Source organism: Tasmannia lanceolata, unplaced genomic scaffold, assembly GCF_043159265.1.
Source record: "Tasmannia lanceolata isolate RefF3 unplaced genomic scaffold, GAP_Taslan_0.1 ptg000020l, whole genome shotgun sequence".
Classification (NCBI taxonomy): domain Eukaryota; kingdom Viridiplantae; phylum Streptophyta; class Magnoliopsida; order Canellales; family Winteraceae; genus Tasmannia; species Tasmannia lanceolata.
The window spans coordinates 3485567-3499841 of NW_027518697.1; the positions used below are offsets into that span (position 1 = coordinate 3485567).

Below are 14275 nucleotides of genomic sequence, written 5' to 3' on the forward strand. Positions count from 1 at the left end.
TGGATTGGGCCTCACACTTAATTTCCAACAGAACCCAACAGATATTGACACAAAACATGAAGAAACAAATTCATTGAAACAGGGGTCGTGACTACAGTTTACAAAAATATTTGAAGGACAACAAACAGCTGGAGAATGTGACAGCTAACAGATCTTTCCTTTATATAAATCAGTGGAAGCTTACAAACAGGAATGCAGGATTACTCACAATCATTCCTCCATAAACAAGACAATGCTTGTCTTGATAACTAGCCAGAGAAGACATCCGGAGAGTTCAATGTGGCCCATGCGTCCTGTTTCCATAGTGAGCAATAATCATAACGAAAATTCATCTAAAATGATCATTACACATTGGGTTTTCTGCTAATTATCATTGTTGTTATCAGAGCAGAACGTTGACGTACCTGAAGGAGGATGAAGATCAGTTTTGCTATGTATTTTTGTGAGATTGTGGCACCCTTCTGTTGCAATTTGTCCGGATGGAGGCAGAGCCTTGCCTTCTGGTAAGCCTTCTTTAAGTGCGAGCTTTCGATCATGTCGATCAAAGGGATGGCATGCCATCCGCTATCGGGCCAGAGTATCTGAATCCAGAGGAAATGCATTTGATCAATGAGAGGATAAAGACAATCTGTGTCATTGTAAAGATGAACTTTAAGAGCCTGGAATTAGGGGTGTCAATGGGCTGGAATTGATCACACTTGCGGCCAAAATATGAACCGCCTAAGGCGGGTCAGGTTCGATTGCAAATTAGATTTATTAGGCCCGATAAGCCATTGTATCCAGCCTGATGAACTTAGTAAAGAAATGAAAATGAATAATAAAGAAATGGTAAGAGTTTACATATTGAAGTGTTGAGAGCAATGCACGAATGTTTCCCTCCTTGCCAGCTGACCACAGTTTTACTTCTACCTCTAGCTTCTTCATCGTTATCTGTGCATTTAGCAAAGAGATCCATGATCAAATACTCTAATAATAATAATAATAATAAAAGAAAAAGGGCGCTGATATTCCCCCCCCCCCCCCCCCTGTAGGCTATTTCCACCCCCCTTGACGGCTGGCTAATGTATTCCCCACCATTTGACCGGTCTCTCTGGCTGGCTAACGTATTCCCACCATTTGACCTCTCTCTCTCTCTCTCTCTCTCTCTCTCTCCACACACACAACATGAACAGTTGGTGGGCCCAACAGAAACCATTGGTGGAATGGTGGGCCCATCTTTGAACAACGTAGGCCCTGCCCATACCACACCATAGGATAATCCAAACAGTCCATTTGATGGGCCATAAACGTAAATAGGTTGCGTCCAAAAATATTTTTCCATAGGCGGATCCTAGCCCTCTGATCTAAATAGGAACTACATCTTATGCAACCTATATAGATTGTAGGGTTGTGATCATCCTACGGAAATGATTTTTGGGGCACAACCTGATCCAAACCATGGACGGCTTGGATCATCCTATGTTGTGGACGGTACGCTTCAATTTGAAAAATATCGGTGGAGCCTACGATTGGGCCTTAATGTTAGTGTACGACCAACTCCATAGGATTATCCAAACCATGGACGGCTTGGATCATCCTATGCTGTGGATGGGCCTTAATGTTACTGTACGACCACAGGATGATCCAAACCATTCATTTGATGGGCCAACCCTTTTGGGGGGCACAACCCATTTACGTTATGGCCCATCAAATGGACGGCTCGGATCATCCTATGGTCTGGACGGTACACTTCATTTTTAAAAATATGGGTGGGGCCTGAATTGGGCCTTAATGTTACTGTATGAACCACACCATAGGAGGATCCAAACCATGGATGGCTTGGATCATCCTATGTTGTGGACGACACGCTTCAATTTGAAAAAAAAATTGGTGGGGCCTACGATTGGGCCTTAATGTTACCAACTCCATAGGATTATCCAAACCATGGACGGCTTGGATCGTCCTATGTTGTGGACGGGCCTTAATGTTACTTTACGACCAACTCCATAGAATGATCCAAATCATTCATTTGATGGGCCACAATGTAAATATGTTGTGCCCCAAAAATCATTTCCATAGGATGATCACAACCCTACAATCTATGAGGTTGTAAGATGTAGTTTCTATTTAGATCGGAGGGCTAGGATCTGGGTATGGAAAGGATATTTTGGGACGCAACCTATTTACGTTTATGGCCCATCAAATGGACGGTTTGGATTATCCTACAGTGGTATGGGCAGGGCCTACATTGTGTAAAGATGGGCCCACCATTCCACCAACGGTTTCTGTTGGGCCCACCAACTGTTCCTGTTGTGTGTGTGTGGAGAGAGAGAGAGAGAGCGTGGAGAGAGACCGGTCAAATAGTGGGAAAGTTGGGGTCGACTCGGTGAGATCTGGGGATGGTCTAGAGATTGATTGAAGTGGGACCCATGATGGTAGGATTCTATTACTAACATATACAGTAATGTACGTACTGCTTTGTTTGTATATACCTACATATATGCATTGTGCATACACAGACACATGTACGTATAGATACAACATAAAGATTTCTTCCAAAACTTACATGCTTGTCCGATTGCTGTGTTTCTTTCTTTGCTTTAGACGCTTCAGCCTGGGAAGAAATTAAAAGAAAAATATTAGCAAATTCATTTTCTAAAAGAGAGATGATATTGCCACATACTTGTTTTCGTCATTTCCACCATCTCTTTCTTTTTAATTTCTTTTAGTTGGTTCGTGCGTGCTACAATAATTCAGAATTTTTGTGAGAAATAATTACCGAATGAAATTGCATCTTTCGGCATCCTCTTGGTTGAGTCGGATATGTGGAGGCCACCTGCATTCCTACAAGTACAAGGACCAGTCAGAAGAGTCCACGTGGACCATAAATTTAGGGGGTAAGATTCTATGGGTTTGAGTTTTTTATGCTGTTTACAGGTTATTTAACCTCAGTCTGTTTGGTTGCACAAAAGCCAGGTTAGGGGTTTTGCTTGGCATTTGGGCATTGCATGTCTGCTAATGTGTCACCCTTCTCTATTTCTTTTGAAATTAAAACCAAAATACACAAAAAAATGTGAAATTTTGCTTGAATTTCTTGGGAATGGCGCTCTCTCTCTCTATACAAGTAATGACTCATGACAATGGTTTCAAATGTCGGTTACGGAATGCATTTTGGTCCTCACCGAAACTGAAATTTCGGAAAAATCCGATACACTTACGGGGCGTTTGGATACGCAGATTTTAGAATCCGGGATTTCTTCAAAATTGTAGCTAAGAGACGAGAAGAACCTAACCAGCGATCGTTTTTGACTTCTCGCGCTACTTTCCGTCAGCAAGAGAGTAGTAGATCCTCCCATATTTCCAAGTCTTGAAAATTTCAGGATGCTGGAGAGATTTTTAAAACCTGAATTTCTGACTTAAAATGCAAGAAACGCTGTCAGGACAGCAGACGACGGCTTGATTTTAACCCTTCTTCACACAGTTTTAAAACTAAAAACGCCGCGTATCCAAACGGCCCCTTAATATTAACATTATATTTCATACCAAATTTCGGGCAAAAATTAAATAATTAAAAAAATCTAGTCGAAATTTTGAAAATTTTCCGGAATTTCGACCGAAATGTCAGCCGAAATCAAGTATAGTTTCAGTTTCAGTGCTGACCCAAATTTCAGATTTATGTTGAAATTTAAAACCATGGTAATGACACCCCCAGCCACTATTATCCCAGGTTGGCAACCAATCACTACATACAACTTTTCTCCCAATTAAGTTCCAGGTAAATTGAGCACTTGTCTCCTCTCTGTTGACTAGTTGCACCACTACTCTCCTAGGTAAATACCCGCAACCAAACACATAGTAGTGGTAAAAATAGTCAACATGGAGGAGACACGCCTTGTAGTTACCTCGTAGAATAGTAGTTAGTAAAGTGGGAAGAAATATTATTTCCCATTCAAAATAGTCAAACAAAAGGGGGTGAACTGCTGATGAGGAAGGGGTAAGGATATCATTTCTTTATTAGATTAATAGATTATTACCTTCATCTGTCCAAGTCTCTCTTTCTTTCCAAGTCTCCCTCGCATTCTTCTGCTGATTTCCAGCCTCCAAATCCTTCAAATTTCGAGTCCGAGACTTCTCTTTCGCCCACGCGATAGCTTCATCAACGGCCACTGCCTCCTCTTTATCTTCCTTCCTGTCAAATCTGATCTCTATAACATAAGAGCTAAGCAATTCAGCTTCTTCTAGCTCTTTTTCTTGGGAGGCTTTCTCTCGAATTCCAGCTCTAGCATCTATATCTAGTTCTAGTGAGGAGATCTCAGATGAAGGAGAGTCAATGTCGAGATTATTTACCGATGTTTTAAGGCTCTGATATGAACTGGGCTCGAGATTAATGGTTTCTGGGGACGGTATACATTGCGAGAATCCGACTTGGGACGTCGTAAATTGCTCGCTAGAGTGGGCTTCTGTGAACTGAAATTCCATGAATGAAGGTCGTGTGCTTGGTGTAGAGTTCACTCGTCTACTCTGCTCTCTAGAGAATGTTGATTTCGAGCTTTGCCGAGATGGGATTAGTATTGGCCTGAAGCAACGCATAATTTGAAATGTCACAAGTAGCATTCTGGATTTCTGGGCGAAATGCTTGAAAAGGGGTTGGAAATATCATTTTCCACTGACGTGGTATATAGTATTAGATGTGATTTGGTAGAGGAATGCTAGATTCACAGGCGCCCTTGCAAAAAAGGGGGGAGAGGGCTTCCCCATTGCTCATAATCCCATCTTTTGCAAGGGCGACTGTGAATCTAGCATTCCTCGATTTCGGTAACATAAAACGTCAAGAATTAATGAGGCAATCTTAGCAATTGGTGGCCCTATAAGGCTGACAAATAACAACCGTCCAATCAAAGATGTGAAGGTTATGAGAATTTTTTGGCCAATTCACTCAGCCTTAGGACTTCTTAGACGCATTTCCCTTCCCAAATACAATTTTCACGTGGGTTTCTAGATGAATGGCTCCCAAAATTGGGTTTCAATACTATAGTATATGCTATTGACATCGCACCACCATATTTTTATAATGAGATGAATGAACTTGCTTTACACGGTCTTTTAATCAGCTGTCAAAAGTTATTACAATACCCAAGAAGCTCTCACCACCTATTTAGACGAGTGTAGAATAATGTGATTCGTCCCATTATCAAAACATGATCGGGCACATCTGTTCCTAGTTATATTGTTACATTTTTAATTAGCATATAACTTCATGTTTTACTCCGTTAAATTTTTTAGGGAAAATAATCTAGAAATTATGTTTTCTTTCGAAAACGACATAATTTGAGGCAGCTTTACCTTCCTTCCTCCTTTCTCACACTGCACCGCTAAGAATGTCTGGTAGTTTCGAGAAAATGTCAGGTAGTATTGGACCCTATTTTTCACGACACGACCCTACATTTATACGACACAACTCCACGTTTCACTGACACGACCCAAATTTTTCCTACTTGACCCTAACTTTTCTTGCCATGATCCAATCTTTTCCTACTTGGCCCGAACTTTTTCCAACTCAACTCGATCTTTTCCCCGACACAAGCCAAACCTTTCCAACTTGACCCCAAAATTTTCCAGTGCGGGCTTTTCTTCTTTTTCCTCTTCTTTTTTATTTTTCAGAGTTTTCATTTTTCTATCGTCGATTCTTTTTTATTTTTACTTCTTCTTCCTCCTCCTCTTGTTCCTCTTTTTCTTCTCTTCCTCTTCTCCCTCTTTTATAGCTCTTCTTTCCACTCTTATTCTTCATCCTCTTCCTCCTTTTTCGAGTTGCAACGATGGTCGATTGTTGGCGGCGGCGGTGATGGAAAAAACATAAAACATTAGAGAAGAAGAAGATGGAATTTCGGCCTCTTATCATCGTACGACGCCATTCTTCAGTGCAATCACTACTATCCCACTAATATTTCAGATATATAATGCTTAAATCACCCAATTTGTATCTTTTCAATTACTATTTAGTATGCAGAATTAGTCTCTCTCCCTCTCTCTCTTACAAAAATTTGATCGACTTTTTCTCGATTTTTCAGCCATTTCTCACCCTCAAATCATTCGTGCCCGCTCGTCTCCCTACCCTTCTTCTCCCACTTGGAGACACTAATTTATCAAGAAGATAAAAAATCATGGCTGCTAGACATGGCTTTAGAGTCCTTAGAGTCCTCCAGTTTTGATATCTACATTGGTTGCCTCACATTTTTGGTCAAGTAAAGTTTTTTTTTGGGAAAATGACCAAATGAAAGGACTTTCTACTAACTATGACATATGAAGAGGGGAGACTTGGAAATAACCAATCTATAGTGATGGTGACTGGTTTGCAAGGGTTTAGGACAAAAATACCCTTATTTTTAAAATACCGTCACCTCACTCACTCTCTCTCTCTCTCTCTCTCTCTCTCTCTCTCTCTCATGGGATGATCCCAACCATCAATTAGAGGGTCACAATTCCTCTCTCTTTCTCTCTCATGGGATGATCCCAACAGTCCATTAGAGGGCTCTCTCTCTCTCTCTCTCTCTCTCTCTCTCTCTCTCTCTCTCTCTCTCGTGGGATGATCCCAACCATCCATTAGAGGGCCCCAATGCCCCCTCTCTCTCGTGGGATGATCCCAACCGTCCATTAGAGGGCCCCAATGCCCCCCTCTCTCTCATGGGATGATCCCAACCGTCTATTAGAGGGCCACAATTCCTCTCTCTTTCTCTCTCATGGGATGATCCCAACAGTCCATTAGAGGGCCACAATGCCCCTCTCTCTCTCTCTCTCGTGGGATGATCCCAACCGTCCATTAGAGGGCCCCAATGCCCCCCTCTCTCTCATGGGATAATCCCAACCGTCCATTAAAGGGCCACAATGCCCCCTCTCTCTCATGGGATGATCCCAACCGTCTATTAGAGGGTCACAATGCCCTTCTCTCTCTCATGGGATGATCCCAACCATCCATTAGAGGGCCACAATGCCCTCTTTCTCTCATGGGATGATCCCAAGCGTCCATTAGAGGGTCACAATGCCCCTCAGGTTCATGCACCTCTCTCCGGTATCATCTTATTCTGAGTGAACCTCCTCTCACAGGTTGGTAGTCTCTCCCTTTCAATTGTTTAAACCCCTAATTTTTTTAGAAATCTATGGTTTAAAGCCTTAAAGTTTGGTTTAAACCCCTAATTTTCCCCAATTTTTTCACAGATTATTGGTTTAAACCTCCAAGTTTGGTTTAGAAATTTAGTTTAGAAAACCCTATATTTTCCCAAATTAGTTGAGAAAACCGTATATTTTGGAAAATCAGTTTAGAAAACTCTATAATTTTCCCAAATCAGTTTAGACTCAAACCAATAAGTTAGGGTTGGTACTCTCTCTCTTTCAGTTTGGAAAATCAGCAACTAAAACCCTAATTTTTTTTTTAGAAATCTATGGTTTAAAGCCCTAAAGTTTAGTTATGTTTTTTAGAAATATATGGTTTAAAGTCGTAAAGTTTTGTTTGAACCCCTAATTTCTTAGAATTGTATGGTTTAGAGCCCTAAAGTTTGGTTTAAACCCCTAATTGCTTCCAATTTTTTCATAATTTTTTTTCGACCCACAATTACGGGCAACTTCTTCCCGCCGATGTATTCAAATGATATCGCATCCTTTACAAAGCCGTCGACGTGTAAGATAAAAGAAGCTCTTCGTTCTACCGTTCTTCTGTTTACACAAAATTAAACCATTGTCAAAATAACCAATTGAAAAAAAATCATTCCAATTAACAAGTAAAGCAGCCATTTTAGAATTATGCACAACTTCAACCACTACTAAATCTCCATAAAACAACATAAACCACTACTAAGACAATTCAGGCCACTTTTAAACACTCTAGACCACTACTAAGTCATGACAAGGAAATATGAACCACTGCTTACCCTATATAAACCACTTATAAATTCTATAAACCACTGTTAAGCCAATATAAACCACTTATAAACACTCTAAACCATTGGTAATCCTAAATAAATAACTTATAAACACTCTAAAACCACTGGTAAGTCTATATAAACCACTTATAAACACTCTAAACCACTGATAGGGTTATATAAACCACTTATAAACACTATAAACCACTGATAAGCCACTCTAAAACCACTGGTAAGTCTATATAAACCACTTCTTACCCTGTATAAACCATGTATAAACACTCTAAACCACTGATAAGCCTACATAAACCACTTATAAACAGTCTAAATCACTGATAGGCTTATATAAACCACTGTTTACCCTATATAAACCAGTTGTAAAAACTCTAAACCATTGATAAACCTATATAAACCACTTACAAACACTATAAACTACTTCTTACCCTGTATAAACCATGTATAAACACTCTAAACTACTGATAAGCCTACATAAACCACTTATAAACAGTCTAAACCACTGATAGGCTTATATAAGCCACTGTTTACCCTATATAAACCAGTTGTAAATACTCTAAACCACTGATAAGCTTATATAAACCACTTATAAACACTATAAACTACTTCTTACCCTGTATAAACCAATGATAAACACTCTAAACCACTGATAAGCCTACATAAACCACTTATAAACACTCTAAATCACTGATAGGCTTATATAAACCACTGTTTACCCTATATAAACCAGTTGTAAACACTCTAAACCACTTGTAAGCCTATATAAACCACTTATAAACACTATAAACTACTACTCACCCTATATAAATAATTTATAAATCCTTATAAACCAATTATAAACACTCTGAACCACTGGTAAGCCTTAATAAACCACTAATTACGATTATAAACCACTACGGAGGATTCTTAACCAAAGAAGCTATATAAACCACTTATAAACACCCACTTCAGTACCGGTTTATGGTAGTGAAATACTGGTTAAATTTAAGAAATTAGTGGTTTACAGAAAAATAACAATGATTATAAAGTGTTTAAAGTAATTTAAATAAGATTAAATAGTGATTGAAGGCTTTCTGCAATGGAAGACAGTAGTTTAACATGGAAAACTTTCATTCAAGTTTATAAACATGCCTTAATGGAAAGAGAGGGGAGAGGGGTAAAAATACACACCTTTCCATTAAATGAAAGCTTTCTGCAATGGAATGGTGGTTTCTAGTGAAGATTTTTAAGATTTCCAAATCCAATAACGTTTTTTTCCAATATTTGTTGAAAATGGAGGCGTTGTGCAATGCAATGAAGGGTTATGAAGGCTTTCACATCTAAAAATGAGGTTTTCAGCAATAGAATGGAGCTTTTGGCATCTAACAATGGAGGTTTTTGGGTTTCAAAAATGGAGGTTTTTGGGTTTTTCATACGTATGTTTTTTTGGTAGGTGGGAGGAAGAAGAAGAAGAGGGAAAAAGGTGGGTTTTGGGATTTGTTTTTCTCTAAATGTAATCATTTCAAAAAGGTGATTTGATAGGGGAGAGAGAGAGAGAGAGAGAGAGAGAGAGAGAGAGAGTCAAGGGCATTTTAGTCATATGCACTCTTGATTGGTGATTTAGAAAACACCCCTCTTGAAATGTCACAGTCAGTAGAAACCCCTTCTATTTGGTCATTTCCCCTTTTTTTTTTTACAAAAGTACATTGGCCCACTTCATAGGACGATCCAAACTGTTCATTTGATGTACCACAACGTAAATAAGTTGAACTCTGTAAGTCATCTCGATGGGGATGATCCTAACAGTCCGATCAATAAAGGTTTCTATAATGAGGAGGCTTTACAGATCAGATGGTTATGACTTATGATCATCCTACAGATATGATTTGTAGGGTACATCCTATTTATGCTGTAGCCCATCAGATGAGCGGTTTGGATCATCACATGAAGTGGTCCCTCCCTGTACTTTTTGAAAATCCCGGACTTCACGCCCATACCATAGGTTTGGAAGCAAAAGGACGAGAATACGACAATAAATCACTAGGCCAAGTAAAACTGGCAGGGGGAGAAAAGTCATGGGATTTTAGATGCTGTGTGCGCGTATGGGCCAGTATTTTTTAAAAGAAGTACTCGCTATGGGAAGAGAAAACGACGTTACAGAACTCTGATTAGCTTCAATGACCGATTTGCCGCTAGATTCTTTACTAGTTACAGTAGGGAAATTCTAAAAAAAAATTTCAAGGGTACGATGGTCATCTTACTCACGTATCAGTTATCACTCCCTGATTTTTCTCCCGCGATTTTCTGGAGCCACAGCCTGATGGCCCAGATCAAAGCGAAACGCGACCACTTTACCCTCGGATTTTCCAGACAACAAAGAAAAAATGCTGCACGGTTAAAATTTAGCCAAAAGAGAAGAAAACGAAAAGAAATGGCTTCCGATATCGGCACTAGAATGTTTTATTATTCACACGAACTCAGCTTGTCTTTTCTATTTTAATTGCCTTCTGAGAGCTTTTTGGGAACTGTGATAACATTTGAAAGCTGTTTAAATAATAAAAGACGAGAGATTAGTACAATTATAAAAACGTACCTAAGCTTCGATGCAAATGAAGAGAAATCCTCCGAACAGAGAGGACTCAAATCCTCCGAACTCAGTACCGAAGATGAATTCGACTTAGATCGCGATCTAGATCTCCGATCCTTTCCCGATCCGAAAATATCGTCATAAAACCCCTCATTTTGTCGGCCTCTAGCCGGAATCGAAAATTCTGGAAGATTCCGGCCGTTCCTCGCCGGAACTTCGAATTCTGCCGGCCGGAAGATCTCATCGTAGAAAGACGCCGAGGAATTGCCGGAATTCTGTCTGAGAAAGACGCTCCGGGGAGGACCGCCAAAAACATCGTTAAAATCTTCCGGATCTAACGTTTCGGGTTCGGAGTTTCGGAGATCGTAACAGCTTTTTCTCATGAAATCGGAGGTTGTTTGTTCCGTTGATCTTTGTCTAGGAAGCTTCGATCCGATACGTACCGGCCATGTTTCGTCCATCTTTGATCGGAGTGTTTCGGATTTCCGTTTCGGTTTCAGAATGAAAGAGTGTGTAACTAATATATATAGAGGGGCAAAAGGCGCTTTCTTGGAAAGAGATTTCTTTTGCTTTTGCTTTCCAGAAAAGAAAATGGTTCCAGGACTCGAAAAATGACAAATCAGCGTGGGACCACCATCTTACCTCATGTTTTGATGGGGTGGGTCCAATGATCTCCACGCAAGGCCATGAATAGGGTAGGGCCCACTATTTTACACCTCATAGTTTGATGGGTGGGTCCAAGATGGGCTGTCGATATATCTAAGGATTTGCTAGGCAATTTCACGGAAAGCCATTTCTCAGCTGGCAGCTCATTTTTGCAGGAGAGAACAGCCACCTCAGATGAATTAATGAAAAAGACAATCTGCGGAAAAAGTGAGATGTTGGTCTCCTACTCTCCTGCAAAAGTGAGCAACGAATATTTAAAACCACGGTGATGGGAAAACTTTGTTGGCCCTGTGCTTATTTAAAACCTTATATATGCACGCTTACATTTAACTATTTACTATCTTACAATCTAAATTCCTATGGTTTCAAATAAAGTTAAATGGATTTTAACTTTGGTCATCAAAAAAATGTAAATCAACAAAGTTAAATGGAAGTTAAATAGGAATTTAAAGTGGACCCACGAGATTTAGATTTGGATTTCTCACATTTGCAGTTTAGATTTGGAACTGGGTCAGATCCTTAGATTTCCAAAGCAGCTACAACAGTGAAGAAATCGGATTTGCAAATTTGTTCTGCGAGAAATTATTTGGAAATAAATATTTGTGGCAATTTCTTTCACCCTCGCTGCTCCTCGACCTTGCTGCAGCAGTAGCGAAACGCCCCTCCCTCCCAACACAAGCATGAGGATGATTGATGTATTTTGTATACAAAACTCAAATCCAAAAACATGAGGTATCCCAATGTGGGTACATGTAAATTTCTCTATGGCTATCAAGCACAAATTTCTTTTTTTGCCCTTATTGCCTTAAATTTTTTAGCACTCACTCTATTTTTGTCCCACAAAAGTAAGTACTCTCCGCATGAAAATTGTTTGCCAGTGCGCCGCATTTGGTTCAAGTTTTAATTTACGGGGACCTTCAATTTATAATGATATCCCACTAAATAAGCCATAACCATATTAATTCCCACGAAAACATGGAAATGAGGAAAACTTCCTAGGAAAAAATTTTCAACAAGAAATGTTTTTCTTGAATCCAAACAGGAGTATAGAGCATGCTGTTTCCTTGTTTTTTGTGAAGTAGCTATGATGGGTTCAAGAAAGAGCTAGTAGAGGTACTGGCATGAATTATGAAATGAGCTACTAGGATAACACACTCATGCCATGGATGTCCCCAACAGCCCTTACTATTATGCCACCTGTCAATGCATACATAGTTATTTTTTCTTTGTATCAGAAGTGCCCTTACATTTTTATAAAATGAAAAGCATACCCTTACATTAGTCCGCTTGACAGAATTATGAGAGATGCTTGGAACGACCTAGAGACAACCAATACATTATCACAGTCACAGGCAGTTCAATGGGTGAAGAATTTCCTAAACTATAATAAACACCATATGATAAAATTTTAATTATCTGTCTAAACCCAGATAAAATAATTAAAAAAAAAAAAAAAAAAAAAAAACTATACATCCTAATAAAAATTGGTGATCAAATACCTGAAAACTTGATTATTCTGGTGAATTGAAATTGAATTAATAAAACATTTATTTACCTTTGACTAAAAAACAAAAGAATTACTAAAAGAGAAAATGGAAAAGGTGAGGGCAGGTGTGAGAGAGGATGAATGCAAACCCCAAAGCAGACAATGCATGGTGTCTGTTGATAAGATAGCCAGCTTTATGCATCACCCTACTTTATTACTATCTTTTCTTCTTGACCTTTTCTTTCTCAAAACCCAGAGTGGCAAAAGTATGTTTCTTCTCTTTCTAATGTTGTAACGTGTATTAGGACATGGAACTTTATTTGTGTGCCATAAATGTAACTAATAAGGGATCCCAAATACTTCTTTTTAAATGATATTGGAGTTACTAATTTGAAACCCATGAGAAACTGGTGGAGATTTTCCATGACAGCATCAACTTATGCAGGTGGGGGTGGCCGACCATGAACCAGACACTTCAGAAGGTTCCCACTCGATCTTTACCGCATAAGATTCTCTTGTTAGACATTCAATGAATAAAAGGCAAAGGTAGCTACTACCCACTTGCTCTAATTATGCATCTACTACTTTACCTTCACCAGATGGTGTTTTTCTCTTACATTGGTTCATAGGGAGTAATGCAACAAACAACAGCCTTTCTTCTGTTCCTCAGACAAAAACTCGACATTGTAAGAAACTCGAAGAAGAAACACATATACAACTACTTTCCAACTGTCTACATTCTAAGAAACTTGAACAACAGACACTGTGTGAGAAATTATATGGTTCGTAACAATTTTTTTTCTTTCGAAATGGTGAATTATATTAAATAATGGCTCGTATCAATTCTGTGTGTTTTCTTTAATATATATGGCTCGTATCAATTCTTTGTGTTTGGTTGCGCAAAGGACATGTTGGGTGGGGTTTTGCTGGGCATTTGGATGCCACATTGTCAGCAAAACACTTTGTTTGGTTGCCAATAGCATTGAAATCCATGGAGACTACAGAAGATGTCTCTTGGTTAATCATTGCGATCGCATAAGCTGATGTGTCACCCTTGTCTCTTCCTTACAAAATTCAAGCCAACGCCACATAAAAGGTTGAATTTCGCTTGGATTTCTTGAGAGCTGAAATGAAAGCAAACAGACAGAGAAGCATATATATGATCCTTCAGAGCAGTTGCTCTCATGCCGGTTAGCTAGTGAATTTCTAGAGGGTCTATTCCAACATGGTCACTAATGAGAAGAAGAAAAACTCCTTGAATTTCTAACTGAATGATCACCGAAACTCCAAATGTTACCTGCCTGATTGGCTATAACACAGATAAACAAATAAAAAGAGAGAAAAGATGGAGAAAGAGGTTGATTCGAGGCAACAGAACCTCCTAGTGGTTCAATTCGAGAGAACCCATGACTCTCCTAATTAAATAAAGTCTCCTTTGTGCTGTAAAATTCTTCTCCTCCTCCATTTCATTGAAATAACTACTCATATACAAACACAAATGTAGTTACACATGAGCCATAACTAAATAAAAACTACATTCTAACGCACCCCAAATACATCATAAGAAAATGCACATAACACCAAACCCATTCTTATGTGTAACATTAGCCCATACAATGTAGAGGTTTACACAAAGCCCTCCTGAAGTCT

General features: G+C 39.2%; 1 protein-coding gene across 1 annotated transcript; it reads right to left on the reverse strand.

The window, feature by feature from the left end:
- Positions 1-57: 57 nt before the first annotated feature.
- LOC143854870 (uncharacterized) lies at positions 58-10984 on the reverse strand. The gene is made up of 7 exons (XM_077364988.1): positions 10480-10984; positions 4014-4555; positions 2759-2823; positions 2546-2593; positions 841-930; positions 405-581; positions 58-293 (listed from the first exon to the last, which is right to left on the reverse strand). Exons 1-7 carry the CDS (start codon positions 10932-10934, stop codon positions 249-251), a joined length of 1422 nt encoding a protein of 473 aa, XP_077221103.1. The 5' UTR covers positions 10935-10984; the 3' UTR covers positions 58-248.
- Between the last annotated feature and the right edge of the window lie 3291 nt (positions 10985-14275).

Coding starts and splice junctions, on each gene's coding strand:
- LOC143854870 (XM_077364988.1), bottom strand. CDS start 10,934: ATGGACGAAACATGGCCGGTACGTATCGGATCGAAGCTTCCTAGACAA. Junction 931..2,545: donor CACAGCAATCGGACAAGCAT/GTAAGTTTTGGA, acceptor CTAAATGCACAG/ATAACGATGAAGAAGCTAGA. Junction 582..840: donor TGCTCTCAACACTTCAATAT/GTAAACTCTTAC, acceptor CTCTGGATTCAG/ATACTCTGGCCCGATAGCGG.